The following is a 27907-nucleotide window of genomic DNA, read 5'->3' as shown; positions in this document are numbered from 1 at the left end:
TTATTTACCTGATTCTAGGGTACACACACACACGTACAGTCAGCCCTCCATATCCTTAGGTTCCAAAACTATGGGCTCAACCAACCACAAATTGAAAACATTCAAAAAGCAAATTCCAGAAAATTCCAAAAAAATAAACGTGAATCTGCCATAAAGCAATTATTTACATAGCATTTGCATTGTATTAGGTATGATAAGTAATCTAGAGATGTTTTAAAGTATACAGGGAGGGTGTGCATAGATCTCATGCAACTATAATAGCATTTCATGTAAGGGACTTGAGCATCCATGGATTTTGGTATCCAACACCGAGAAATGACTGTATGCATATCGATACACACCAATATTTATAAAACAGATATATAGATAAGTAATTACGTGCGTATGTACATGCACATGTGTGCTTGCTAAGTTGTTTCAGTCATGTCTGACTCTGTGACCGCGTGGACTGCAGTCTGCCAGTCTCTTCTGTCCATGAAGACAAAGGCACGAATACTAGAATGGGTTGCTATGCCCTGCTCCAGGGGATCTTCCCAATCCAGGGATCAACCTCGTATCTTTTATGTCTCCTGTATTGGCAGGTGCATTCTTTACCACTAGTACCACCTGGGAAGTTCTGTACACACACATAGGTGTTTGTGTGTGTACATATGTCTGTATATATATATTTTCTCTCTAGCATCTCTGAAATTGAAATGGGTCTTACAGTAAAGGTCATGGTGTAACTGGCAGCATATTATTCAGCACTACATAAAATAATGATATATTTCATAATCAGTATTATGGATCTTAGATATGATAAATGATAGGATACTGAAAGAGGAACTCCCCAGGTCAGTAGGTGCCCAAAGTGCTACTGGAGATCAGTGGAGAAATAACTCCAGAAAGAATGAAGGGATGGAGCCAAGGCAAAAAAAAAAAAAATAGCCAGTTGTGAATGTGACTGGTGATAGAAGCAAGGTCCGATGCTGTAAAGAGCAGTATTGCATAGGAACCTTGAATGTCAGGTCCATGAATCAAGGCAAATTGGAAGTGGTCAAACAGGAGATGGCAAGAGTGAACCTCAACATTCTAGGAATCAGAGAACTAAAATGGACTGGAATGGGTGAATTTATCTCAGATGACCATTATTTCTACTACTGTGGGCAGGAATCCGTTAGAAGAAATGGAGTAGCCATCATGGTCAACAAAAGAGTCTGAAATGCAGTACTTGGATGCAATCTCAAAAATGACAGAATGATCTCTGTTCGTCTCCAATGCAAACCATTCAGTATCACAGTAATCCAAGTCTATGCCCCAACCAGTAATGCTGAAGAAGCTGAAGTTTAATGGTTCTATGAAGACCTATAACACCTTTTAGAACTAACACCCAAAAAAGATGTTCTTTTCATTATAGGGGACTGGAATGCAAAAGTAGGAAGTCAAGAAACACCTGGAGTAACAGGCAAATTTGGCCTTGGAATGCAGAATGAAGCAGGGCAAAGACTAATAGAGTTTTGCCAATAAAATACACTGGTCATAGCAAACACCCTCTTCCAACAACACAAGAGAAGACTCTACACATGGACATCACCAGATGGTCAACACCGAAATCAGATTGATTATATTCTTTGCAGCCAAAGATGGAGAGGCTCTATACAGTCAACAAAAACAAGACCAGGAGCTGACTGTGGCTCAGATCATGAACTCCTTATTGCCAAATTCAGACTTAAACTGAAGAAAGTAGGGAAAACCACTTGACCATTCAGGTATGACCTAAATCAAATCCCTTATGATTATACAGTGGAAGTGAGAAATAGATTTAAGGGCCTAGATCTGATAGATGGAGTGCCTGATGAACTATGGACAGAGGTGCATGACATTGTACAGGAGAGAGGGATCAAGATCATCCCCATGGAAAAAAATTGCAAAAAAGCAAAATGGCTGTCTGGGGAGGCCTTACAAATAGCTGTGAAAAGAAGAGAAGCAAAAAGCAAAGGATAAAGGGAAAGATACGAGCATCTGAATGCAGAGTTCCAAAGAATACCAAGGAGAGATAAGAAAGCCTTCCTCAGTGATCAATGCAAAGAAATAGAGGAAAACAACAGAATGGCAAAGACTAGAAATCGCTTCAAGAAAATTAGAGACACCAAGGGAACATTTCATGCAAAGATGGGCTCGATAAAGGACAGAAATGGTCTGGACCTCACAGAAGCAGAAGATATTAAGAAGAGGTGGCAAGAATACACAGAAGAACTATACAAAAAAGATCTTCATAACCAAGATAATCACGATGGTGTGATCACTCACCTAGAGCCAGACATCCTGGAATGTGAAGTCAAGTGGGGCTTAGAAAGCATCCCTCTAAAAAAGCTAGTGGAAGTGATGGAATTCCAGTTGAGCTGTTTCAAATCCTGAAAGATGATGCTGTGAAAGTGCTGCACTCAATATGCCAGCAACTTTGGAAAACTCAGCAGTGGCCACAGGACTGGAAAAGGTCAGTTTTCATTCCAATTCCAAAGAAAGGCAATGCCAAAGAATGCTCAAACTACCACACAATTGCACTCATCTCACATACTAGTAAAGTAATGCTCAAAATTCTCCAAGCCAGGCTTTAGCAATACATGAACCGTGGACTTCCAAATGTTCAAGCTGGTTTTAGAAAAGGCAGAGGAACCAGAGATCAAATTGCCAACATCTGCTGGATCATCGAAAAAGCAAGAGAGTTCCAGAAAAATATCTATTTCTGCTTTACTGACTATGCCAAAGCCTTTGACTGTGTGGATCACAATAAACTGTGGAAAACTCTGAAAGAGATGGGAATAACAGACCACCTGACCTGCCTCTTGAGAAATTTGTATGCAGGTGAGGAAGCAACAGTTAGAACTGGACATGGAACAACAGACTGGTTCCAAATAGGGAAAGGAGTACATCAAGGCTGTATATTGTCACCCTGCTTATTTAACTTCTATGCAGAGTACATCATGAGAAATGCTGGGCTGGAAGAAGCACAAGCTGGAATCAAGATTGCCGGGAGAAATCTCAATCACCTCAGATATGCAGATGACACCACCCTTATGGCAGAAAGTGAAGAACTAAAAAGCCTCTTGATGAAAGTGAAAGTGGAGAGTGAAAAAGTTGACTTAAAGCTCAACATTCAGAAAACGAAGATCATGGCATCTGGTCCCATCACTTCATGGCAAATAGATGGGGAAACAGTGGAAATAGTGTCAGACTTTATTTTGAGGGGACTCCAAAATCACTGCAGATGGTGATTGCAGCCATGAAATTAAAAGACGCTTACTCCTTGGAAGAAAAGTTATGACCAACCTAGACAGCATATTGAAAAGCAGAGACATTACTTTGCCAACAAAGGTCCATCTTGTCAGGGCTATGGTTTTTCCAGGGGTCGTGTATGGATGTGAGAGTTGTACTGCAACGAAAGCTGAGTGCCAAAGAATTGATGCTTTTGAACTGTGGTGTTGGAGAAGACTCTTGAGAGTCCCTTGGACTGCAAGGAGATCCAACCAGTCCATTCTAAAGGAGATCAGCCCTGGGATTTCTTTGGAGGAAGTAATGCTGAAGCTGAAGCTCCAGTACTTTGGCCACCTCATGCGAAGAGCTGACTCACTGGAAAAGACTCTGATGCTGGGAGGGATTGGGGGCAGGAGTAGAAGGGGACAACAGAGGATGAGAGGGCTGGATGGTATCACGGACTCGATGGACGTGAGTCTGAGTGAACCCCGGGAGTTGGTGATGGACAGGGAGTCCTTGCATGCTGCAATTCATGGAGTCGCAAAGAGTCGGACACGACTGAGGGACTGAACTGAACTGAGCTGAGATGTGATATATTCAGGATTTTTTTTTTTGGTCCAATCTTACAGATTAAGACAAAGATCATATTAATGGATGCTAGTAGTAATTGCTCACAAAGGATTATAGCTGGACATATCTAACTTTGAAAAGAAATCTATTTTCAGGATTTGCTGAGTGTGTCTCTGGAGCTGGGACGAAGGCTTTTTGGATAGGTAGGACAAAGGTCTCTAGATGACAGGAGGCAAAGAAAGCAGTCCTTTGGTGAGAGCTAAAGCAGTAGCAGCCAAGAAGATTCACATCACTGTGTCACACACTTTTCTCCTTTGCTGCTGTTATTTGTGTTAGAGCCACCTTAATTTCTTCAGTGTTTCCTGGGCGTTTCTTATTTATTGTGGACCTGTTGTATACTTGGCACCATGCTCAGGGAAATAACCATGAGAAGGCCATTGTTCTGGTCAGTTGAAAGAATGTGTGCTGCTAATTTTGGAGTTGCTGAAGTAATATAGTCTAATGGGGAAGAAAAAGATATGCAAACAAATAAGGACAGTATGGAGTAAGTACAGTAATATAGATAAGTGAAAGTACTTTTGGAGCAAAGAGAAAGGGACAGTAAAGTAAATCTTGGGAGCTGGAGAAAACCTACAGCAGAGATAATGTTTGAATTTGGCAGTGAAGTTTAAATGAGTGTTCATCAGACAGAAGTGTCAAGGTGAGTGGTGGCATTCTAGACAAGAATTAATATGTATAAGCACATTACAGTTTGAAAGACCTTTGCAAGTTTGAAGAACATTTTCTCAAAATAGGATGAAGAATTTATATGCTGAGGAGGGAAAGAGGATATGAGGCTAGAAAAAGTAGGTTGCATCTAGTTTGTTGTTCTAGGTTTGGGAAATTCACGAGTTTCAACTTTTCCCTTCAGTGGGCAATCAGCAGGGGTTCTTAATTTGAGGACTGGGAGGATTAAATTTGCTATCACTGTGAAAATTGCCTTCAACAGATATGGGATTCTGATTCACGTCTCCGTAACACCTACAATGTGTTAGGATTTTATATACGTTATTTAATTATCACAGCAACCTTGTGCAATAGGTATTTATTCCCCACCTCGCAGCTAAGAAAATGAGTCTCATGGAGATTAAATAAATTACCTGCATTCACGTTAATAACTAGTATTGTGAGAGGACACCTCCATTGACACTTATTGAAATTATGGGAAAAGAATCTAAAAGCTCGCAGGAGCAATCTTTGTAGTGAGGAATACTGAGTTAGTCAGGCTGTGTGGATAGTTTCTGATGCTGTGGTAATAGACGTTGTTTGGAAAACTGTGTAATGGTCGTTATAATATGAAATGGACAATGTTGGCAGTTTTTAACAGAAGTATTCAAGAATACATTATTATTTCAACATCTTTATAAATGTCAACATGAAAGAATTCAGACTGAAGCTGGGTGTGTGAAAGTGCTTGGCACCTTGCCTGTCATGTTGTGAGGTTGCTCAGTAAGTGCTGAATCAGAATCTAGACAGTGTGGAAGAGGCCTTGGCAAATCCCTGAAGTCACTATCTTCTCAGACACATTAATCAAGCTGGGGCAGAATTCATGGGCTTTGAATGCCAGGCTTTTACAGAAATAGCTTTGTTTTAGATTGCAGGTTCTGACTTTTAAACCAGTTCAGAAATTCACATGATCAGCTAAGATCTTGTTCTTGGAAGCAAAAGGGAAAAAAAAAAAAAAAAACTGCTGCAAGTACTTTTTAGAAAGAAAAATATATATAAACACCAGAAGCCACAGTCAGAGACTTTCTTCCTCTCTTCTCTGACTCTTGTCTTCCTGGAAAATACAACTTCAGTACATTAGTGTACCTTAATATTAATATAAGATGTGTTAAATTGCCTTTCTGAGAGCTTTTTTCTCTGTATGGCCAATACCGTGTGGCCAGAGAAGAGATTGTGGGAGAAGGTAGGTCACCTCAACCCTGTTGCCGACTTCTGTCTTCTGAAGGCCTTTTCTCCATAATGCTGACAACAAGCTTTGGTTTCTATAAAATACACAGAGAGAGGAACTGTCTTTGGCAATTTAGAATTTAGTTCTTTGCTCCTTGTGGATGAGATTGTGCACCCCCTGCATCCCCTTCCTTCACCTTCTCTCATTGTTTATGAACGTCTTAGCTAGCAATCTGTGGAGCTCAAATTCGAATTCAGATCTATCTGGTTTCCATGCCTCGTTCTCTTTTCTCCTCACCAGTCCACTGCCTCTGAAGGCTCCTGCCCAAATAACAGACAGTGGAGCTGCCATCTGGCTTATAGTCATCATCATGGAATTTTCCCTTTTCAAAGAAGTGTAATAAAAGCCAGGAACTGTTAATACTAAGAGTATAGACTAAAACAAAAATAACCAAATATTTACTGTCCACCACCCCAATTCTAAAAGAACTCTTTTCCCCTTGTCAGAGTCCTTTAAATGCTTTGCTTCAATGGAGCAGAGCTTCCTTCACTGTTCCCTTTCTTTCCCTAAGTTTTTGCCAGGCTTTGGGATATAAGTTAATAGTAGTGTAGTCATTAAATTTGTTATAATCTACCTTTTTAAGCTGATGCTAAGGAACAATTTTTTGCAGATTCCAAATGGGATAGAGTTGGACTTAGCAGACATTTATTTATTTTTAAGCTAGATTTTTAAAAAATCACTATTTTACCCTACTTCCAATGCAAATTTTGGAATATAGAACCAAAATAAAATTCATCTGGTTAGAAACATTGTTGAGCTTAAATGTCATGAAGTGAAAGTCACTCAGTCGTGTCCAACTCTTTGCAATCCTAAGGACTATGCAGTCCTTGGAATTCTCCAGACCAGAATACTGCAGTGGGTAGCTGTTTCCTTCTCCAGGGCATCTTCCTGACCGGAATTGAACTGGGGTCTCCCTCATTGCAGGCGGATTCTTTACCAACTGAGCCACCAGGGAAGCCCTAAATGTCATGAGCATTAGTCTAGTTATTTTAATGGGATGGAAATTTTCTCTTCTTTTTAATAATGTAATATTTTACACATACAAAAATATATTGGAGCAGATATCTAACTTATAAAGCATAATAGTGAAATGAACCTATGAATCCACTTAGACTTCACTGTCTGGCTGAAGTAGAAAACATTACTATCAAGTCTTCCTGTGTGTTTTCTTCCCACTCCATTACATCTTCCACCCTCCTTTTCAGAATTAAGAGCTCTCCAGAATTTTGTTTATTCTTTGGTGACTTTTACTAGCCTTATCTTTTTGCCTGTGGCAAAAAGGTTGTTCTGTTTCTTTGTTTGTTACCATTTCACTTTAACCTCAAGGAAATGACATCCTCAGACTAATATTTAGCATATTAAATCGCAAGTGCTTGTATGTAAGTTTCTAAGTATAGTCTGAATATAGTTGACTTAAATGCATATGCTACCAAAGTCTGTCATCAGACTTGGTTTTATAAAGTATTACAAAATCAGCTCCTTCATTTTACTGAACATGTAAGATCCATATGGTAGATACTTTCTCCATGCTGCTTAGCCTTTTCCAGCTTTACTATTGTGTTTTAGTTCCCATACATTGGTCAAATGGAAGGAGGGGAAAAAAAATCTCTTGTGAATATAGCAATTGTGTGGTCTCAAACTTGGCTAGTTATATTTAATCACATGCTTATAAAATCCAAATTAGTTTTCAAATACTATATATTTTAAATCAAATTGACTTTGTGGTTTTATATTTATATTTCAGAATGGTCATAGGGTCATTATTCATTTAGATTATCATATATTTTATTACACAGTATTAGAAAGAACATGTTTATGTTTATTTGCCTTCCTGTATACTCAGTGTTCAGTGTAAGAGATAATAATAATAAATACATTTTAAAAAAATATCCTTACTCAACAGTAGTGAAGTGAAGTCGCTCAGTCGTGTCCGACTCTTTGCAACCCCATGGACTGTAGCCTTACAACGCTCCTCCGTCCATGGGATTTTCAAGGCAAGAGTACTAGAGTGGGTTGCCGTTTCCTTCTCCAACTCAACAGTGAAGTAACCATAAATCACCATTGTTATATATAATGCAGTTCAAATCAAAGGTTAGTTATCTAAGGATATAGCTTAGATGATAAGACTTTTTAAAAACTATTTCCTTGAATTTGTGGAATTTACTTAAATACCCTCAACGGTAAAAATGCTTTTTAACTTTAAAAACTTTTCCCTAGTTGTAGAAATAATGCTTTCTGTATTTGTACTAATGACTGAGAAGCATCTTACGAACTGAAAATGAAAAGAGTTCATTTTTCATTTTCCGGTTTGAATTAAAAGACAAATGAAAATGAAGAAAACTTACCTAATGTATACAGTAAATCTTGTAACATTTATGCTTTGTCTTAAACAGTTAGGCTAGTTTTAGGCAGGGGGACTTCCCAGGTTGCTTATTGCTAAAGAAACTACCTGTCAAAGCAGGAGATGCAGGAGACGCAGGTTCAGGCCCTGGGTCGGGAAGATCCCCTGGAGGAGAAAGTGGCAACCCACTCCAGTATTCTTGAACAGAGGAGCCTGGTGGGCTACAGTCCATGGGGTTTCACAAGTCAGACATGACTGAGCACACACGTGTATAGTTGTTGGCAGAGATAGGCCCTGGAAAAGACAATGCCAGGCAGCCAGTTAAGATTGGTTGTTATTACTAGGATGTCAGTAGTACTCCTTGCATAACCAACTGTTCCTATGTCAGTCACAGGAGGGACAGCAGATCCAAAAAAAGGTGATGTTTGACCATGAACAGAAATTTGGGTAGAATCAATATAGTTAAGATCATTGGCTGAATTATTAAAAATTCTAACTGTGAAGTAACTCTTAATGTTTGATGGGTTGAAAGATACAGGAATGCTCAGAAACTAAACTGAATGAGTCTTATATTCTGAAATATCCTAGAATTATTTAGCCTACTTTATCACAGACAGACCTGTGTTTGTCTCTACAACTGACCTTTTAAAACAGGTTTCTTTTCCTACTATACCAGGCTGTGTCTTCATATCTTCAGGATACCTTAACATGAAAGTTTATTCTAGGAATACATGAACATTTCCATTTCATTTATGTATATTAGCAAAGTGAAAGTCACTCAGCTGTGTCTGACTCTTTGTGACCCCATGGAATATACAGTCCATGGAATTCTCCAGGCCAGACTACTGGAGTGGGTAGAATTTCCCTTCTCCAGAGAATCTTCCCAACCCAAGAATTGAATGCAGCTCTCCCGCATTGCAGGGAGATTCTTTACCAGCTGAGCCACAAGGGAAGCCCAAGATTACTGGAATGGGTAGACTTTCCCTTCTCCAGGGGATCTTCCTGACCCAGAAATTGTACCGGGGTCTCCCACACAGGTGGATTCTTTACAAACTGAGCTACAAGGAAAACGTGTATATTACCAGACCAGACTTTAATGAAAACTTTTTACTATTGGGACTCTTTTTTTTCTTTTTACTCTTTTCTTTTAAGTCATTCTTTACTAATACTGTGCTTTGCTTTAATTGTATCAAATTAATACACAGAAATCCCTTGCATTCCTAAACACTAACAATGAGAAAAAAGAGAAGGAAACAATCCCATTCACCATTAAGATGAAAAGAATAAAATACTTAGGAATAAATTTACCTAAAGAAACAAAAGACCTATGTATAGAAAACTATAAAACACTGATGAAAGGAGTCAAAGATGACACAAATAGATGGAGAAATATACCATGTTCATGGATTGGAAGAATCAATATAGTGAAAATGAGTATACTTCCCAAAGCAATCTACAGATTCAGTGCAATCCCCATCAAGCTACCAATGGTATTTTTCACAGAACTAGAACAAATAATTTCACAATTTGTATGGAAACACATAAAACCTTGAATAGCCAAAACAGTCTTGAGAAAGAAAAATGGATGTGAAGGAATCAACCTGCCTGACTTCAGACTATACTACAAAGCTACAGTCATCAAGACAGTATGGTACTGGCACTAAGACAGAAATACAGATCAATGGAACAAAATAGAAAGCCCAGAGATAAATCCACACCCCTATGGACAGCTTATCTTCTACAAAGGAAGCAAAAATATACAATGGAGAAAAGACAATCTCTTTAACCATTGGTGCTGGGAAAACTGGTCAGTTCAGTTCAGTTCAGTTCAGTTGCTCAGTCATGTTCAAATCTTTGTGACCCCATGAACTGCAGCACACCAGGCCTCCCTGTCCATCACCAACTCCCAGAGTTCACTCAAACTCACGTCCATCGAGTCGGTGATGCCATCTCATCCTCTGTCGTCCCCTTCTCCTCCTGCCCCCAATCCCTCCCAGCATCAGACTCTTTTCCAATGAGTCAACTCTTCTCATGAGGTGGCCAAAGTACTGGAGTTTCAGCTTTAGCATCATTCCTTCCAAAGAACACCCAGGACTGATCTCCTTTAGAATGGACTGCTTGGATCTCCTCGCAGTCCAAGGGACTCTCAAGAGTCTTCTCCAACACCACAGTTCAAAAGCATCAATTCTTCGGCGCTCAGCCTTCTTCACAGTCCAACTCTCACATCCATACATGACTACTGGAAAAACCATGGCCTTGACTAGACGGACCTTTGTTGTCAAAGTAATGTGTCTGCTTTTTAATATGCTATCTAGGGAAAACTGGTCATCCACCTGTAAAAGAATGAAACTAGAACACTTTAACACCATACAAAAAATAAACTCAAAATGGATTAAAAATCTAAATGTAACACGAGAAAGTATAAAACTCCTAGAAGAAAACATAGGCAGAGCACTCTCTGACATAAATCACAGCAAGATCCTCTATGACCCATCTACCAGAGTAATGAAAATAAAAGCAAAAATGAACGAATGGGACCACAGTTCAGTTCAGTCTATCAGTCATGTCCTACTCTTTGCGACTTCATGAATTGCAGCACACCAGGTCTCCCTGTCCATCACAAACTCCTGGAGTTCACCCAAACTCATGTCTGAAGTGGTGATGCCATCCAGCCATCTCATCCTCTGTAGTCCCCTTCTCCTCCTGCCCCCAATCCCTCCCAGCATCAGAGTCTTTTCCAATGAGTCAACTCTTCACATGAGGTGGCCAAAGTATTGGAGTTTCAGCTTTAGCATCAATCCTTCCGAAGAATACCCAGGACTAATCTCCTTCAGAATAGACTGGGTGGATCTCCTTGCAGTCCAAGGGACTCTCAAGAGTCTTCTCAGGCACCACAGTTCAAAACCATCAATTCTTTGGTGCTCAGCTTTCTTCACAGTACAACTCTCACATCCATACATGACTACTGGAAAAACCATAGCCTTGACTAGATGGACCTTTGTTGGCAAAGTAACATCTCTGCTTTTGAATTTGCTGTCTAGGTTGGTCATAACTTTCCTTCTAAGGACTAAGCATCTTTTAATTTGATGGCTGCAATCACCATCTGCAGTGATTTTGGAGCCCCCCCAAAATAAAGTCTGACACTGTTGCCACTGTTTCCCCATTATTTGCCATGAAGTGATGGGACCAGATGCCATGATCTTAGTTTTCTGAATGTTGGGGTTTAAGCCAACTTTTTCACTCTCCTCTTTCACTTTCATCAAGAACCTTTTTAGTTCCTCGTCACTTTCTGCCATAAAGGTGGTGTCATCTCCATATCTGAGGTATTGAGATTTCTCCCAGCAATCTTGATTCCAGCTTGTGCTTCTTCCAGCCCAGTGTTTCTCATAATGTACTCTGCGTATAAGTTATATAAGCAGGGTGACAGTATACAGCCTTGACATACTCCTTTCCTATTTGGAACCAGTCTGTTGTTCCATGTCCAGTTCTAACTGTTGCTTCCTGACCTGCATACAAATTTCTCAAGAGGCAGGTCAGTTGGTCTGGTATTCCCATCTCTTTCAGAAGTTTCCAGTTTATTGTGATTCACACAGTCAAAGGCTTTGGCATAGTCAATAAAGCAGAAATAGATGTTTTTCTGGAACTCTCTTGCTTTTTCCATGATCCAGCGGATGTTGGCAATTTGATCTCTTGCTCCTCTGCTTTTTCTAAAACCAGCTTGAGCATCTGGAAGTTCACAGTTCATGTATTGCTGAAGCCTGGCTTGGAGAATTTTGAGCATTACTTTACTAGCATGTGAGATGAGTGCAACTGTGTGGTAGTTTGAGCATTCTTTGGCATTGCCTTTCTTTGGGATTGGAATGAAAACTGACCTTTTCCAGTCCTGTGGCCACTGCTGAATTTTCCAAATTTGCTGACATATTGAGTGCAGCACTTTCACAGCATCATCTTTCAAGATTTGAAACAGCTCAACTGGAATTCCATCACCTCCACTAGCTTTTTTAGAGGGATGCTTTCTAAGCCCCACTTGACTTCACATTCCAGGATGTCTGGCTTACTAGGTGAGTGATCAGATCATTGTGATTATCTTGGTCGTGAAGATCTTTTTTGTACAGTTCTTCTGTGTATTCTTGCCACCTCTTCTTAATATCTGCTGCTTCTGTTAGGTCCAGACCATTTCTGTCCTTTATCGAGCCCATCTTTGCATGAAATGTTCCCTTGGTATCTCTAATTTTCTTGAAATGATCTCTAGTCTTTTCCGTTCTGTTGTTTTCCTCTATTTCTTTGCATTGATCACTGAGGAAAGCTTTCTTATCTCTCATTGCTAATCTTTGGACTCTGCATTCAGATGCCTATATCTTTTCTTTTCTCCTTTGCTTTTCATTTCTCTTCTTTTCACAGCTATTTGTAAGGCCTCCCCAGATAGCCATTTTGTTTTTTTGCATTTCTTTTCCATGGGGATGGTCTTGATTCCTGTCTCCTGTACAGTGTCAGGAACCTCAGTCCATAGTTCATCAGACATTCTATCTATCAGATCTAATTAAACTTAAAAGCTTTGCACAATGAAGGAAACTATAAGCAAGGTGAAAAGACAGACTTCAGAATGGGAGAAAATAATAGGAAATGAAGCAGTGGACAGTTAATCTCAAAAACATACAAGCAGCTCAATACCAGAAAAATAAGTGACCCAATCAAAAAATGGGCCGAAAAACTAAACAGACATTTTCCAAAGAAGGCATACAGATGGCTAACAAGCACATGAAAAGATGCTCAATATCACTCATTATTAGAGAAATGTAAGTCACAATGAGGTACCATTTCATGCTGGTCAGTTGGCTGCCATGAAAAAGTCTACAAACAATAAATGCTGGAGAGAGTATCTTAATTACACTGTTGGTGGGAATGCAAACTAGTACAGCCACTATGGAGAACAGTGTGAAGATTCCTTAAAAAGCTGAAAATAGAACTGCCAAACAACCCAGCAATCCCAATGCTGGGCATATACACCAAGGAAACCAGAATTGAAAGAGACACGTGTACCCCAGTTTTCATCACAACACTGTTTACAATAGCTACCACATGGAAGCAGCCTAGATGTCCATCGGTAGACAAATGGAACAGAAAGCTGTGGTACATATACACAATGGAATATTACTCATCTTTTAAAAAGAACACATTTGACTCAGGTCTAATGAGGTGGATGAAACTGGAGTCTATTATACAGAGTGATGTAAGTCAGAAAGAAAAACACCAATACAATATATTAATACATATATATGGAATTTAGAAAGATGGTAACGACAAGCCAATATGTGAGACAGCAAAAGACCACATGTATAGAGAACAGAGTTTTGTACTCTGGGAGAAGGCAAGAGTGGGATGATTTGAGAGAATAGCATTGGAACGTGTGTACTACTGTATGTGAAATAGATGACCAGTGCAAGCTTGACGCATGAAGCAGGGCACTCAAAGCTGGTGCACTGGGACAACCCAGAGGGATCGGATGGGGAGGGAGGTGGGAAGAGGTTCAGGACCTGGAGACACACGTACACCTGGCTGATTCATGTCATTGTCGGCAGAAAACACCACAATATCGTGAAGCAATTAGGCTCCAATTAAAGTAAATTAATTGGAATTTTTAAAATTGTGTCAATAATGTTTTTAAGAAACACCTTAATCAGTTTCTTTACAAATATTACTATTTTTATTAGGATGGACGTTTGAAACCAAGAGATCAACTTGTCTCAGTAAACGGAGAGTCCATGATTGGTGTATCATTTGAAGAAGCAAAAAGCATAATTACCAGAGCCAAGTTGAGGTAACTATTCTAACCATAAGATAGAATGAATCATTTAGCATGTCTCCCTAAAAATAGAAATTTAAGTTGTCTTAGTACTTACTTTAGACCCAAAACAAGTCTTTTTTGCTAATATTTGAAATGTCATCTTAGAATTCAATTGTACTGTATCCATAAAGTGATTTCTCTTAATGCTAGGTCAGAATCTGCTTGGGAGATAGCATTCATAAGACAGAAATCTGACAGCAGCCATCTAGAAAATCCATCTTGTTCATCCCTTTTACAAGCTACAGGAGAATATGGACCTCAAGCCTCAAAATTTAGCCTTATTTCTTCTCCTGAAATACTAATTCCAAAGACTTCATCCACTCCCAGATCTACAGATGCCATTTTACCTTCTTTTAGGAGGAATCAGGTAATCTTGTATTTCTCTGTTTGTTTACATTGTCCATAAACTCCTGTGTGTCATTATGTTTGATGTATACATAATAGAACTATAATTTTGATAATATAGTTTTGTTAACCAATTGGTGTTTCCTTGAAAGATCTTTTTTGTTTAAGATTTTTATGCTGTGCTATTAATAATTTTTCAGGTGAATGTATCCTATGTCAAGAAAATCATAATCACAATGGCATCACAAAGATATGCTTAGATATCACTCAAAACTGTGATATGAAATGTTATATTTATTTTCAGATAGTCTCTCATATTATTCCATTCATTATTTTCTTTCTATTTTCTGCTTGACTGAAGGTGAACAATCTTCCTTTCTGTTCCTCAGCTCTTGTCTACACTGTGTCGGTGGATATTGTTCCCTCACATGCGTATACTGGAATAGAATTCACCTTGTTGTTGTTCAGTTGCTAAGTCATGTCTGACTGCGACCCCATGGACTGCAGCATATCAGGCTTCCCTGTCCTTCACTGTCTCTTAGAGTTTGTTCAGACTCATGTCCATTGAGTTGGCAATGCCATCCAACCATTTCATCCTCTGTCACCCACTTCTCCTCCTGCCTTCAATCTTTCCCAGCATCAGGGTCTCTTCCAGTGAATCACACAAAAGGGGAAGTTTCTACATGGAAATCAATATAATTACAGTCATCCTTTGATGTCTGTAGATATCCAGGACAACCTCCTCCCACAGCCCCCATAGCAGATACCGGAATCTAAGGATACTAAAGTTTCTTGTATACAATGGTGTTGTATTTGCATATAATCTATGCATACCCTCCCCATATACTTTATATCATCTCTAGATTACTCGTAATAGCTAATATAGTATAAATGCTATGTAAATAGTTGCTGGTGCTGCAAATTCAAGTTTTGCTTTTTGGAACTTTCTGGAATTTTTTAAAAATAGCTTCAATTTGCTTTTGATTGAATCTGCAGATGCAGAACTGCCAGATACAAAGGGATGACTGTAATTACTAATCGTTACAGTATAGTTAATAATGAATTATAGAATAGAACATATACTCTATAAAACAAACTTGAAACTCAAGTAGGCTTTTAGTCAGTGGGATATAATTCATCATAGGTATCTTCAGTTTTGGGTCCATGCTAATCAGATATAGAGTTTAAGATTTTCTCTTAGCTCTTATATTTTTCATTTGGGGTTATAATACCTTTTCAGAGACATGGTACATAGCCTTATATTTTGTTGTCCTTGGTTATGGTAGAGCTAAAAGCAGTTGTTACTTTAATTCTGAATTGCTTTGTTTGAAGGTGAATATACCAAAATTTTAAAGGTTTCATATTTTCGGGACTATTGCTTTAATCTCATTAATCATTCTTTTTATGTTAACATGAACTCCTAGTCTGGTCTTTGACCTACTTTAGAAAATGACATTTCATATTCCTCATTTTCTTTCTTAGATAAAAACTGGATACAAGAAAACAGAACAGATTCCAATTACTTCTTCAGACAACAGCCCTACAGATATGTCTAATACAGGTAAGTGCACATTTAATTCCCTTTTCCTGTTATTTTTTCAATTACTGTCTCAGTGAGGAGTGCAGAATGTGACAGCAGACTTTAAAGAAGAGTGCGTTATTTCTTTTTTCTTCATTGAATAAGAGAGCAAAAATAATCTATCATGCAGTGCTCTCTGTTAGATTATGACTTTTATTGAAAATTTTCCTGAACAAAGGGTTGTAATTTTAAAAGATAAATTATCATAATAGTATCTATGAAGCTGTAATAATCAATGGTCTGTTAAAACCACATAATGAAAACTCTTCTTTAAATCAAGATTAGGTTTCCTTGCCCTTTTAGTGAAATCCTGGTGAGGTATATTAAATGCAGCTTTCAGAGAAATTATAGAAGGGAGCATGGCTTAAGAAAAGAAATATGTTTTATTTTCCTTGGAAGAGATTATATAGATATAAATTGGAAAACACTTTAGTATTATGAATTCAGTACTATTGGTTCTCAATTTTCATGAAATGACTTATTGATGTTTTTAAACAATAAAGGATTAATTGTGTAAGTTACCCATAAAAAAAGGATTTTTATTAATCAATAAAATTTTTCTAGGCTCAAGAACACAATCTTCCCCTTAAATTTTCTCCAAAAATTAAATGAGAAAACAAATTAAAGAAAAAAACTATCCTTATTAAAAATTGTGTAGAAAAGAAGAGTTAATTTTATGTCTATTAAGAAAATTGTTACTTATATGTTTTAATTTTTGGTATCATTGTGTAGATTAAAACTGCAAAATGAGTTAGTAAGAATTTTATAGTGTCAATAGTCTGGATTACTTTAGCAAAATACCACAGACTGGGTAACTTATAAACAACAGACATTTATTTCTCACAGTTTTAGAGGCTGGAAGTCCAGGGTCATGGTGCCAGCATGGTCTGAGAGAAAGCCTTCTTGTGGTTGCAATTCTCATTGTGTCTTCAAATGGTAGAAAAGTCTAGGGGGCACTGTGGGTTCTCTTTTATAAGAACACTAATTCCATTCATGAGGGCTTCACCTTCATGCTCTAAGCACCTCCCAATGGCCCCAGTTTCTAATACCATGATCTTGGGGGTTAGGATTTCAGCATAGAAATTTTGCGAGGACACAACATTCAGACCATAGCACATAGCTCCTATGCTTAACAGGAATTTATAGTGGATTCCATAGTTGTTTCCCTGACTTGGAGCAGTATTTACCAGTGCATTAGGAACAATTTTTAACCATCAATTATATGCCTTTTTACTTAGTGGGATTTGTTGACCTTTAGAAACTTATTTAGTATTATTTCCTTTACATAATTAATTTCCTTTCTCTTGATATATTGTTTTTATTTTAAATTGGGAACCCATGTGAGAAAAAGAAGATAGATGAAAGAAGCAAACAGTGGTACGGAGGCATTTATGCCACTTGTTTTTAATTTTGAAAACAATTGAACTACTTAACATGTCTTTTAGCCATTTATTTATTCAGTAAGTGTTTACTGAGTATGTCACGTACATCATGGTTCAGTAAGAATTATAGAGGAGCTAGAATATTTCTCATGAGATAGTTAATAGTATATTGTCAAAATATGAGATTAAAAACCTTCATTATTCAGATTGGAAACTATTGTGTATGTGTATGTTTGTTTATGTGTATGTGTGATTATTTTATTGGATAACCACTTGACTATTTGCCATGTTCTGTGTTGACTAGAGCAGGCGGTGAGTAGTTTCAGTACTTTAGGAAGTATACTGTCAGACTTCTCTTGTGCTCCAGTGGTTCACCTGCCAATGCAGGAGACACAGGTTCAATCCCTGGTCTGGAAAGATCCGCATGCCACAGGGTAACTCAGCCTGTGTGCCACAGCTACTGAGCCCACACTCCAGAGCCCATGAACCACAACTAGCAAGCCCAAATTCCATGATTACTGGAGCCCATGCACCCTAGAGCTTGTGCTCTGCAACAAGAGCAGCCACACAATGAGAAAGAAGCCTGTGCACCACAACCAGAGAGTAGACCGTGCTCACCGCAACTACAGAAAGCCTGTGTGCAGCAAGGAAGACCCAGCACAGCCAGAAGTCAATAAATCAATAAGTAGAAATACACTGTCTTGCCCAAAGAATCCCATGGATGAGGAGCCTGGCAGGCGACAGTCCATAGGGTCTCAAAGAGTCGGACATAAGTGAAGCGACCTAGCGCACATGGCGCACACACACAGACCATCTTGCTGACGAATGACATGCTTGCACAAGACATGTGAAGACATGAGCAAAGTGGACTGAGAAAAGTAGTCGTGAGTGGCCTGAGTGTGATACAGGGAAAGTACAGTGGTTAATTACCAGGCCCTGAATGCAGACTTAGAGATTCAGATCTCTGTTCCCAACTTATTAGCTGAATTAGCTTATATTGAAATAGTTTCCTCATGGGGTTCTTATGAGTATTAAACAAGATTGTGTATATTAAACAATTTGTAGTTGGTACAGAGAATATGCTTAGTACATTGTGCTATTATTAATTTTACAGAAACTGAAGTTTAGAATATAGCTCAGATAATATTCCAGGACGTATTTTTTAGAGCAGAAGTGAAAGCTTCTGTCTTTCAATTCAACATCCTCCCCCTCTACCCCTGAAGCTAGTACATTGTGTCTGACTTGTCACAAAATACTCAGGTGGTGTTCATGGTAAAGAATCCACCTGCCAGTGCAGGAGACACAAGAGATGAGGGTAAGATCCTTGACCAACAAGATCCCCTTAACTAGGAAATGGCAATCTGCTCCAGTATTTTTGTCTGGAAAATTCCATGGACAGAGGAGCCAGGTGGGCCACAAAGAGTCAGACGTGACTGAGTGACTGAACAAGATACAGAAACCAATAGGGAAAAATTTCCTGGCAAAAGTCAGACATCATCTATATCTTGAAAGAAGTGATAAACGCCAATGGATGGATGAAGATAAGAGATCATCCTAAGTGAATGAGGCACCATCATCAAAAGCAAAAAATTAAGGATGAGCTACATGTCAAGTGATCCTAGGAGGCAACTCCAGTTAGAGCAAGGAGATCCTACAGTAATGAATGAACTGGGCTAAATTTACATCAGTGACTATAAGAAATGATGCTTGATTTTGTTGTAGAAAAATAATCTACTGAAAAATTTATTTGAGTGAGTAAGCTCTATGTAAATATTAAAATGCAGTTAGAATGGGAAACTTTTTTAGAGTTAAAATGAAATTGACTGTAGGATGAACCATTTTCTTCCATAAGAATTTAGTAGACAAGATATTTCTGAGGGGAAAAAAACAAAGTCAGCTCTAAATTCTGTAGGTAACTGACATACATTGTGACTTGTTTAGTTATTTATGAATTCCCAAATTAGGTCCTTAACTGCCACATCTAAACTCCTTCAGCCAGCTGGTATTTATTAATCTTAAAAATACGTGAATGTTAATATAATCTCAACAAAAATAAACTTAATGAAGCAAATCTACCCCTGTTCCCATCTCAAAAGCATTCTGAAGTGTAAAACTGGATGTAGTTAGTCGCTCAGTCATGTCTGACTCTTTTGTGACCCCATGGACTGTAGCCCACCAGGCTCCTCTGTCCATGGGTTTCTCCAGTCGAGCATACTGGAGTGTGTTGCCATGCCCTCCTCCAGGGGATCTTCCCAACCTAGGGATCGAACCAGGTCTCCCATATTACAGGCAGATTCTTTACCATCGCATCCACCAGGGAGGCCCAAGAATATTGGAATGGGTAACCTATCCCTTCTCCAAGGTATCTTCCCAACCTAGGAATTGAATTGGTGTCTCCTGCATTGCAGGCAGATTCTTTACCAGCTGAGCTACCAGGGAAGCCAGTAAAACTGGTTAGAATTTTTTAAATCCACTTTATACTTGAGTATGCCTTTAGAAACTATTCTGTTATATAAATTTCATATTTCCGAATACAGCTGTTTACTACTGCCATAAGCTGAATTATGAGGAAGCTAAAACCACACTAAAGACATTCCTGAGGAAGTCAGTAAAGAATTATTGCATGAAGAAAGACAACCATTACTTTAACTTTACCACAGCAGAAGCCTTAATTCTCCTACAGTAAGGCTTTTATAACTGAAAACAAGCTAGTGATGAGGAAAACATCCATGGGAAGGTTCATAGTATTAACCAAATGGCATTGATTTTTGCACTCATAAAACATTATTTCCTTTCTTCTAAAAAGAAGAAAAGGAAGAGAAGATCCAAGAGAAATAAGCCACAGTTTGAAAATTCTCACCCCCCGCCCCCCACCGCACCCACCCACCACATGAGTAAATAAAGTGCTCAAGGCTGAAACTGAGAGGGACGCTGGAAGTTGAGGCAGACTGTCTGTGATGGGTGCTTTCCGGATCAACCTACCATGAATTACGGCATGCACGAATGCATGATTTATGCCTAGATCCTCCTAAAGTTTTGGCTCAAGGTAACGATTTAGGGGATGCTTGGCTAGAAGAGAGATTTTGGTAAGCCATTGAGAGGTTAGTATAATTTTACATTAATCTCCTGTTTAATCTTTGTATGTCTGTATGACTATTAACAGTACTTTATAGTTTACATGGGCTTCCCCAGTGGCCCTAGTAGTTAAGTACCCACCTGCAAATGCAGATAGACTAAGGGATATGGATTTGATTCCTAGTTTGGGAAGATACGCTGGAGGAGGGCACGGCGACTCACTCCAGTATTCTTGCTTGGAAAATCCCCATGGACAGAGGAGCCTGGCGGGTAACAGTCCATGGGGGTAACAAAGAGTCAGACACGACTGAAGCAACTTAGCACACACGCAAGCATAGTTTTCATAGTAGTTTTCTATGGTTTTTAATTTTATCATTACAGTTCCTGTGAAGTGATCTGTTTTATTCTTCCTGCTTTACTAATGAGAAGACTAATGATGAAAGATATTGACACATTTAAACAATTGGTTTAAGAAGTCATAAGAGATTAGAATCCTACATGGTCACCTACTTACAGTGTGATCTTGTGCTAGTTTCTTTACCTTTTGGGTTCTTGGTCTCATCATTTTTAGTTGGAAATAATAATACCTGTGTCACTGTGGTTATTGTTGATTAATGCCCTTATGTACATAAAGACTTCCTGCCTAAAACTAAGCATGGTGGTTTAGTTGCTAAGTCTTGTCCAACTCTTGCACTACTTTTCTCTTATATCCACTGTTGCACATAGGGAATGTTTATGCCTGGATGTAGGAAAGTTATGACCAACCTAGATAGCATATTCAAAAGCAGACACATTACTTTGCCAACAAAGGTCCATCTAGTAAAGGCTATAGTTTATTCAGTAGTCATGTATGAATGTGAGAGTTGGACTGTGAAGAAAGCTGAGCACCGAAGAATTGATGCTTTTGAACTGTGGTGTTGGGGAAGACTCTTGAGAGTCCCTTGGACAGCAAGGAGATCCACCCAGTCCATTCTAAAGGAGATCAGCCCTGGGTGTTCTTTGGAAGGAATGATGCTAAAGCTGAAACTCCAGTACTTTGGCCACCTCATGAGAAGAGTTGACTCACTGGAAAAGAGTCTGATGCTAGGAGGGATTGGGGGCAGGAGGAGAAGGGGACGACAGAGGATGAGATGGCTGGATGGCATCACGGACTCGATGGACGTGAGTTTGAGTGAACTCTGGGAGTTGGTGATGGACAGGGAGGCTTGGTGTGCTGCGATTCATGGGGTCACAAAGAGTCGGACATGACTGATCAACTGAACTGAACTGACTGAACTGAGGAAAACATAAGCAAAAACACATGCCTTGGTATGTGTCCCTGTCCTGCCCTCTCTTTTGTCTCCTCTACACCCTTCCACGCACGCTTGAATTGAGTAATTCACCCTCAGGGTTAGTCTCGGTCTGAGCCCATGATCAAGTTAGCTTGGGTCCGCCTTGTGTAGATTGATGCAGGTCAGGGACCAGGCTGCAGAGTCATTGTCAAGACCCACGTGTCCACCCCTGCAAAGGAAAGATAAGGTTTGACTTATCTCCCACTTGGGTTTCCGTAGCACTTTACTCCATGCTGACTTTTTATGCTACACTTCAAGTTTGGCAAAAAATTTCTCTTAAGAGGAAAAAGAATGTATTTGTAATTTATTTTTAGCCCTTGGCCAACAATTAGGTATCACAGTAAAAAGACATCTTTGTTGCCTTTGTCAAATTTGTAAAAATTCTATTATACTAAAATCAGTCTTTCTCAACCTTTGAATTCCATTTAAAGTTAAAAGTCAGTAACTGTTTTTTTTTTTTTTATGATCTTGACACCTATAAGTTATATTCAAGATTCTACATAGAATGTTAAGGAAGTGTTAAAGGTTTAGAGGAAGACTATTTATTTTCATATGCACTTCTTATGTTCTTAGGAAAGAGAATGCAAATCATTTTGTACTTAGAGACAGATGCTCTGAGAAATTAAAAAAAAAATTAAAACACTGCATAAAAATGTGACATTTTAAAAAGTTTTTTCTCTTCCTCTTGTTTCTATGTAGAACTAGTAAAATACCATTTAAAAGTGTATTTAGAATGGTGACAATTTAGATACAAGGATTGACATGATTTGCAGAAATCTGAGAAAATTTGGCATATTAAGGCAAATAATGTTTCAGATTCTAGTCACTTGGGACACCTGGTGTTTACTTATACAGCAAGGATAGAGCTTGTCTAAATAGTCAGGGTATACTGAGAAGGCGTTAGAGAATGGGTGAGAGGTACCTGACATTCAACTCTTGAGAATCATTTATGCTCCTCAAAATATAACCCTTCTGTAAAATAAGAAATAGGATTTTCAGTTCAAGAAGTTCTCAGACTAATCATACTTTACGTGCAACCTTGAAACAGTTTGCGTTTGTGAGTTTTTCCATAGTACCTTCAGACCTCATATAGCAAACTACTTCTGCCGAAGAGAAATTATGACCTTTTTGAATTTCTAATATGATTTTACTAAGTTTGGAAGAAAAAAAGACTTTTCATTTTGCAATTAAGGCATTATGATGACAGGGTAAGTGGTGGGATGTATGTTTGTATTTTAAATTAATATTTCTGTGGGACTTAATGCATAATTGGCTACTCTTTTTAGACCATGTCTTTTAGGGCTTAAGTGAAGTTGGTCTAGATGATACATTTTAGATTTAAAGAATAAAAAATAATGAAAACAAAACTGAAAGCTGCCAACTGATTAGCCAGAATTCTTTCTGAACAGCAGGAGCCAAGAACACCTCCTGTCAAATGAAAAGTTCTATTCCAATTAAATTTCCAATTAATGTGTACCCTGTTGTCTCTTAGATATTGCCCCTGCTTGGACTGATAACTATGGGCCACAAGGAAAGAAGATTTCCCTAAATCCATCTGTTCGCGTTAAGGTAGAGAAACTAGAAATGGTAAATACTTGAAATTTTTTCATTTTTCTTCCGTGAAACTATAGCAAGGAAGTATTGTCATTCTTTGTGAGGATGAAAGATCGGAGCCATTAGTTTCTTGAGTTATCCATTTGCAGTTAATTAGACTTCAAACCTGTAATGGCAATAAGTACAAGGAAGTAATACCCCGTTATTCAATTTTTGAAAAAGTGAAGGGAAGCTAAATCCTAAACAACAAAATATAAACCTACTAGATAAAAAGAAAATGGTAGCAATGTACCCAAAAAATCATATGGAGGATAACTTTATATTGAGAATTTCTATTTATAAAAGAAACAAGGTGATTAAAAAAGAAAAATTATAAGCAGCAAAAGATTTTAAAACTTTCCCTCTCAGGTTACCTGGGAGCTGACAGCAAAAATATATGAAAGTTTTTGGGTTGTTCATTTGTTTTTTAAATATAAAAATAGATATAGTGCTAAAGGTTCACAGCCTCTACTTTGCTGTCAGTTTTTGTGGATAATGATTTTTTACATTTAGGAAGAGTATTAAAATGGTCACACAGAGTCGGACACGACTGAAGCGACTTAGTAGCAGCAGCAGCAGCAGCAGAGTAATTACGCATTACCATTCATGCACATATTCAGACCTTTGCATGGTCCTCTAATAATACCCTTATCAACACCAGTTTGAATCTTACTCATTGTTCAAATTCAGACTCAGTTCCAACTCCTTTGTCCACCTTCTTGCTACCGTTTATAGTTTAGGCCAAAATTGCCATTTTTGCACATCTGTAGCAATGAACATCACTTTACAGCACCCTGAAATCTTCTGTGTTTTATCACTGAGTGAACGCTTGCAATCTCTTTGTACCACTACTTAAATCTGTACCACCACACAAATCTGATTTGTGCTCTATAAAATTTTCTCATTAATTAGATACTTGGTATGTCTCCCTTGTGTCTTCGAAATCCTGAGTATCTTTTTCTGTGTTTTACTTTCTTTTTGTGGCTAAAATGTAAGTTCTGGATAATGGCAAGTTTTACAATCAGTAACATTAAAATCATCAAAAAATAGAATATTTGAGGTTTAAAACCACATCTATTCATATCTAAAAATAAATAACTACTGTTTTTTTAATGATATTGCTGTTATATACATTTTGGAATATCCGAGTTTTAATATTAATCATTCCTCTGGATAAGGAGAAAATTATTCAGCTAATGACTTTACCTGTGTTTATTCCTTGAATTAAGCTAGTTAAATTTTTCTAGCACATACTTTAAAAAAATGATTAATTTTCTTAAAGATTCGAAAATCATCTAAATTTGTATTGATTCTGAGTTGCTTGCATATTGAATCAGTATTCCACTTTTAGTCCTCCTTTTAGCCTAAGCAAATTGATTATTTTTGTAGCAAAATAAAATCAGTTTTATAGCCAAGGAAACCTACATTCTATGTAAATTCAGCCTCCCTGCTTTTATTCCAGATATTTTCAGTGACTGTATTTAGTAGAGCAGTCTTTGTTTTCAGAGTTTGAAACTAAATTTCATGCAATAAATATTTTTTCTAAAATCCATTTTAGTTTTTATCCACCCATGTTTTCTAAGTTACTCTTACCTTTTTGAATAGTTGCATATTAATGTAGTAATATCTGTATCAGTTGAATTTAAAATAGATCCTTCTATTTTAGTTGCTACTTTGTAGGCAGATTTATTGTCTATTACATTTTTAGCATATTTCCTATTTACTGATAAATGTGTTCAAGTATTTAAAATGTAATAAAATTCTATCTTTTTACTCTGTTTCCTATAAGTATTTACATATAGTATCTAGGAAATTGGTAATATAAAATATTTCACAAGGAAAAGGTGTTGACTGGTTTTGTGGTTATTAAGTCATTAGCAAAAACAGTACAATTTTTTTTTTTTCTGGGTTGCAATTTATTTTAAGAAACAAGGTCCCAGTTATCTTATTTTCTTCCTTATCCATCATTTTTCTTAACAGAACAGGTTAACAAAAAGTTGGGGGGTGGTACAATTTTTAAGAAAGGCAGAAAAGTTAGAATTTGATGAGGGAAATTGCCTGTGAAATGTATGTTTCTGGGGCATTGTCTTCATGAACTCCGTCATGTTTTAGTAGTCTAGGGTAACAGTTTTAATATCAGGATATACTGGAAAGTAATTTCTAATACTGAAATAATACTATGTGTCTCATTTGGTCCCATTGTTAAACTTATAAGTAGGTATGGTTAAACATAGAAATAGGGATATACTTTTTAGTTGGCTTGAAGGTCAAAAATTATTGCCCCTCCTTGCTATCTATATTTTTTGTTCCTGAGAAAGATGCTTTTGGTTACAGATGCCATTTCACTGATGTTTACTTTACTCTTGCCATTTCTGTAACATTTGAAGAAATCTGTAGTGAGCAATGGTTTTTCCAATGTCTGAATATAGTTAATGAGGTGTTCTTTGTATTAGGTTGGGAAGTATGTGACTAATATATTAAAGAGTGACAGTTTTAAAATTCATCATTTTTTGGATATCAGAAAAAGTTAAGGACATCTATGTGTCTGACAAATTTACATTTTTATTTACAGTTTAAAGATGACATTAGTTATTCAAGAAATTATTGGAACCTATTTTTTAATCAAAGATATATTACCTGTAATTTATTTTTATAATTGAAGTATAGTTGATTTACAGTATTATATTAGCTTCAGGTATCTCGCATAGTAATTCAGAATTTTTGCAGATTATACTCCATTATAGTTATTATAAAATGACTATAATTCCTTGTGCTATACAGCAAATCTTTGCTGTTCAGCTCTTTTATATATAGTAGCTTATATCTATTAATCCCATACCTGAGATTTGTCCCTAATTCCCCCCTTTCCTTCCCTCTTTGATAATCAAAAATGTGTTTTCTGTCCCTTTGAGTCTGTTTTGTATCGATGTTTGTACTGTGTTTTAGATCCCACGTGTGATCTATAATTCTTGTCTCTGTCTGACTTATTTCACTAAGCATGTTCTCTAGGGCCGTCCATGTTGCTGCAAACGGCAGAATTCCATTTCTTATGGCTGAGTAGTCGTCCATTATAGATACACTCACACAGACACAAGCACCTACCCGTCTTCTTAATCTAGTCATCTGTCGAGAGGCACTTGTGTTGCCTACATGACATAGCTGTTATGAATAGTGCTGTTCTGAACATTAGGGTGAATGTATCTTTTTGAATTAGTGTTTTCATTTTTTTCCCAATAAATACCCAGGAGTAGAGTTGCTGAATTATATATGGTAGTTCTAATTTCAGTTTTTTGAGGAAGCTATTTACTATTTTCCGAAGTTTCAGCACCTGTTTACCCTGCTTTTAACAGTATAAAAGGGTTCCCTTTTGTCGGTATCCTCGCAACATTCATTATTTGTAGGCTTTTTCAATGGTAGTCATTCTGACAAGAGTGAACTGATTATCTCTTTATTGTTTTGATTTGCATTTTTCTTGTAATTAGTATTGTTGAGCATCTTTTGTGTGCCTGTTAGCTATTTGTATGTCTTCTTTGGAGAAATGGTTATTCAGGTTCTGTGTTCTGTCCATTTTTTTATTGAATTGTCTGGTTTTTTTTTTCAATATTGAGTTTATGAACTTTTTATATGTTTAGGATATTAATCCCTTGTCTGTTGCATAGTTTACAAATATTTTTTCCCATTCCATAGGTTGTCTTTTCATTTTGTTTATGGTTTCCTTTGTTGGACAAAAGCTTTTAAGTTTAATTAGGTTACGTTTGTTTATTTTTGCTTTTATTTCTTTTGCTTTAGGAGACCGATTCAAAACAATATTCCTATAGTTTATGTCAAAGAGTATTCAGCCTGTGTTCTCCTCTAGGAGTTTTATGGTTTCTGTTCTTACGTTATGTCTTTAAACCATTTTGAGTTTATTTTTGTATATGGTGTGACAGAATGTTCTGATCTCATAATTTTACATGTGACTTCAGTTTTTCCAGAACCACTTGTTAAGAGATGATCTTTTCTCCATTGTGTGTTCTTAGCTCCTTTGTTATAGATGATTTGGCCATTTGGGGTCTTTCCTGTTTCTTTTTTTGTTTGTTTTGTTTTATTTATTTATTTATTTTTAATATAAATTTATTTATTTTAATTGGAGGTTAATTACATTTCCTGTTTCTACATGAATTTTATGATTGTTTATTCTAATACAGTGAAAATGTCCTGATATTTTTTCATAGCGATTGAATTAAATCTGTAGCTCTCTTATTCCACTTTATATCAACTTCAGTTTCCTTCATTGTTGTTTTATTAGTTTTCAGAGTATACTTCTTTCACTGTAAGATTATTCCTAGGTATTTTATTCTTTCTGATATGGCTTTTAAAAGGCTGTCTTTCTCTTTCTGATATTTCATCATTAATTTATAGACCACAACATAATTCTTATATTAATCTTGTTTCCTACTACCTTGTTTAAATCATTTATTAGTTCTAAAAGTTTTCTGTAGAGACTTTAGGGTTTTCTCTCTATAGAACAGATGACTCTCAGATGTCATCTGCAAACAGTGACAGTTTTATGTTTTCACTTTCAATTTGGATACCTTTCATTTCTCTTTCTTGTCTTATTGCTGTGGTTAGAACTTCTA

The 27907-nt window shown here is 37.3% G+C and overlaps 1 protein-coding gene across 1 annotated transcript in view; it reads left to right on the top strand.

Annotated features, from left to right (window-relative positions):
* Window positions 1–27907, top strand: part of STXBP4 (syntaxin binding protein 4) — a 233329-nt gene that overhangs the window by 34843 nt on the left and 170579 nt on the right. Inside the window, exons 6-9 of the mRNA XM_040244299.1 lie at window positions 13850–13956; window positions 14134–14350; window positions 15811–15889; window positions 23188–23282. Of these exons, the coding sequence (XP_040100233.1) occupies window positions 13850–13956; window positions 14134–14350; window positions 15811–15889; window positions 23188–23282 (498 nt within the window). The remainder of the gene's footprint in view (window positions 1–13849; window positions 13957–14133; window positions 14351–15810; window positions 15890–23187; window positions 23283–27907) is intronic.

This window comes from Oryx dammah, unplaced genomic scaffold (assembly GCF_014754425.2).
Source record: "Oryx dammah isolate SB20612 unplaced genomic scaffold, SCBI_Odam_1.1 HiC_scaffold_8, whole genome shotgun sequence".
NCBI classification, from domain to species: Eukaryota; Metazoa; Chordata; class Mammalia; order Artiodactyla; family Bovidae; genus Oryx; species Oryx dammah.
The sequence above is the reverse complement of the archived record's forward strand: the minus strand, read 5'-3'. Positions and strand labels throughout refer to the sequence as shown.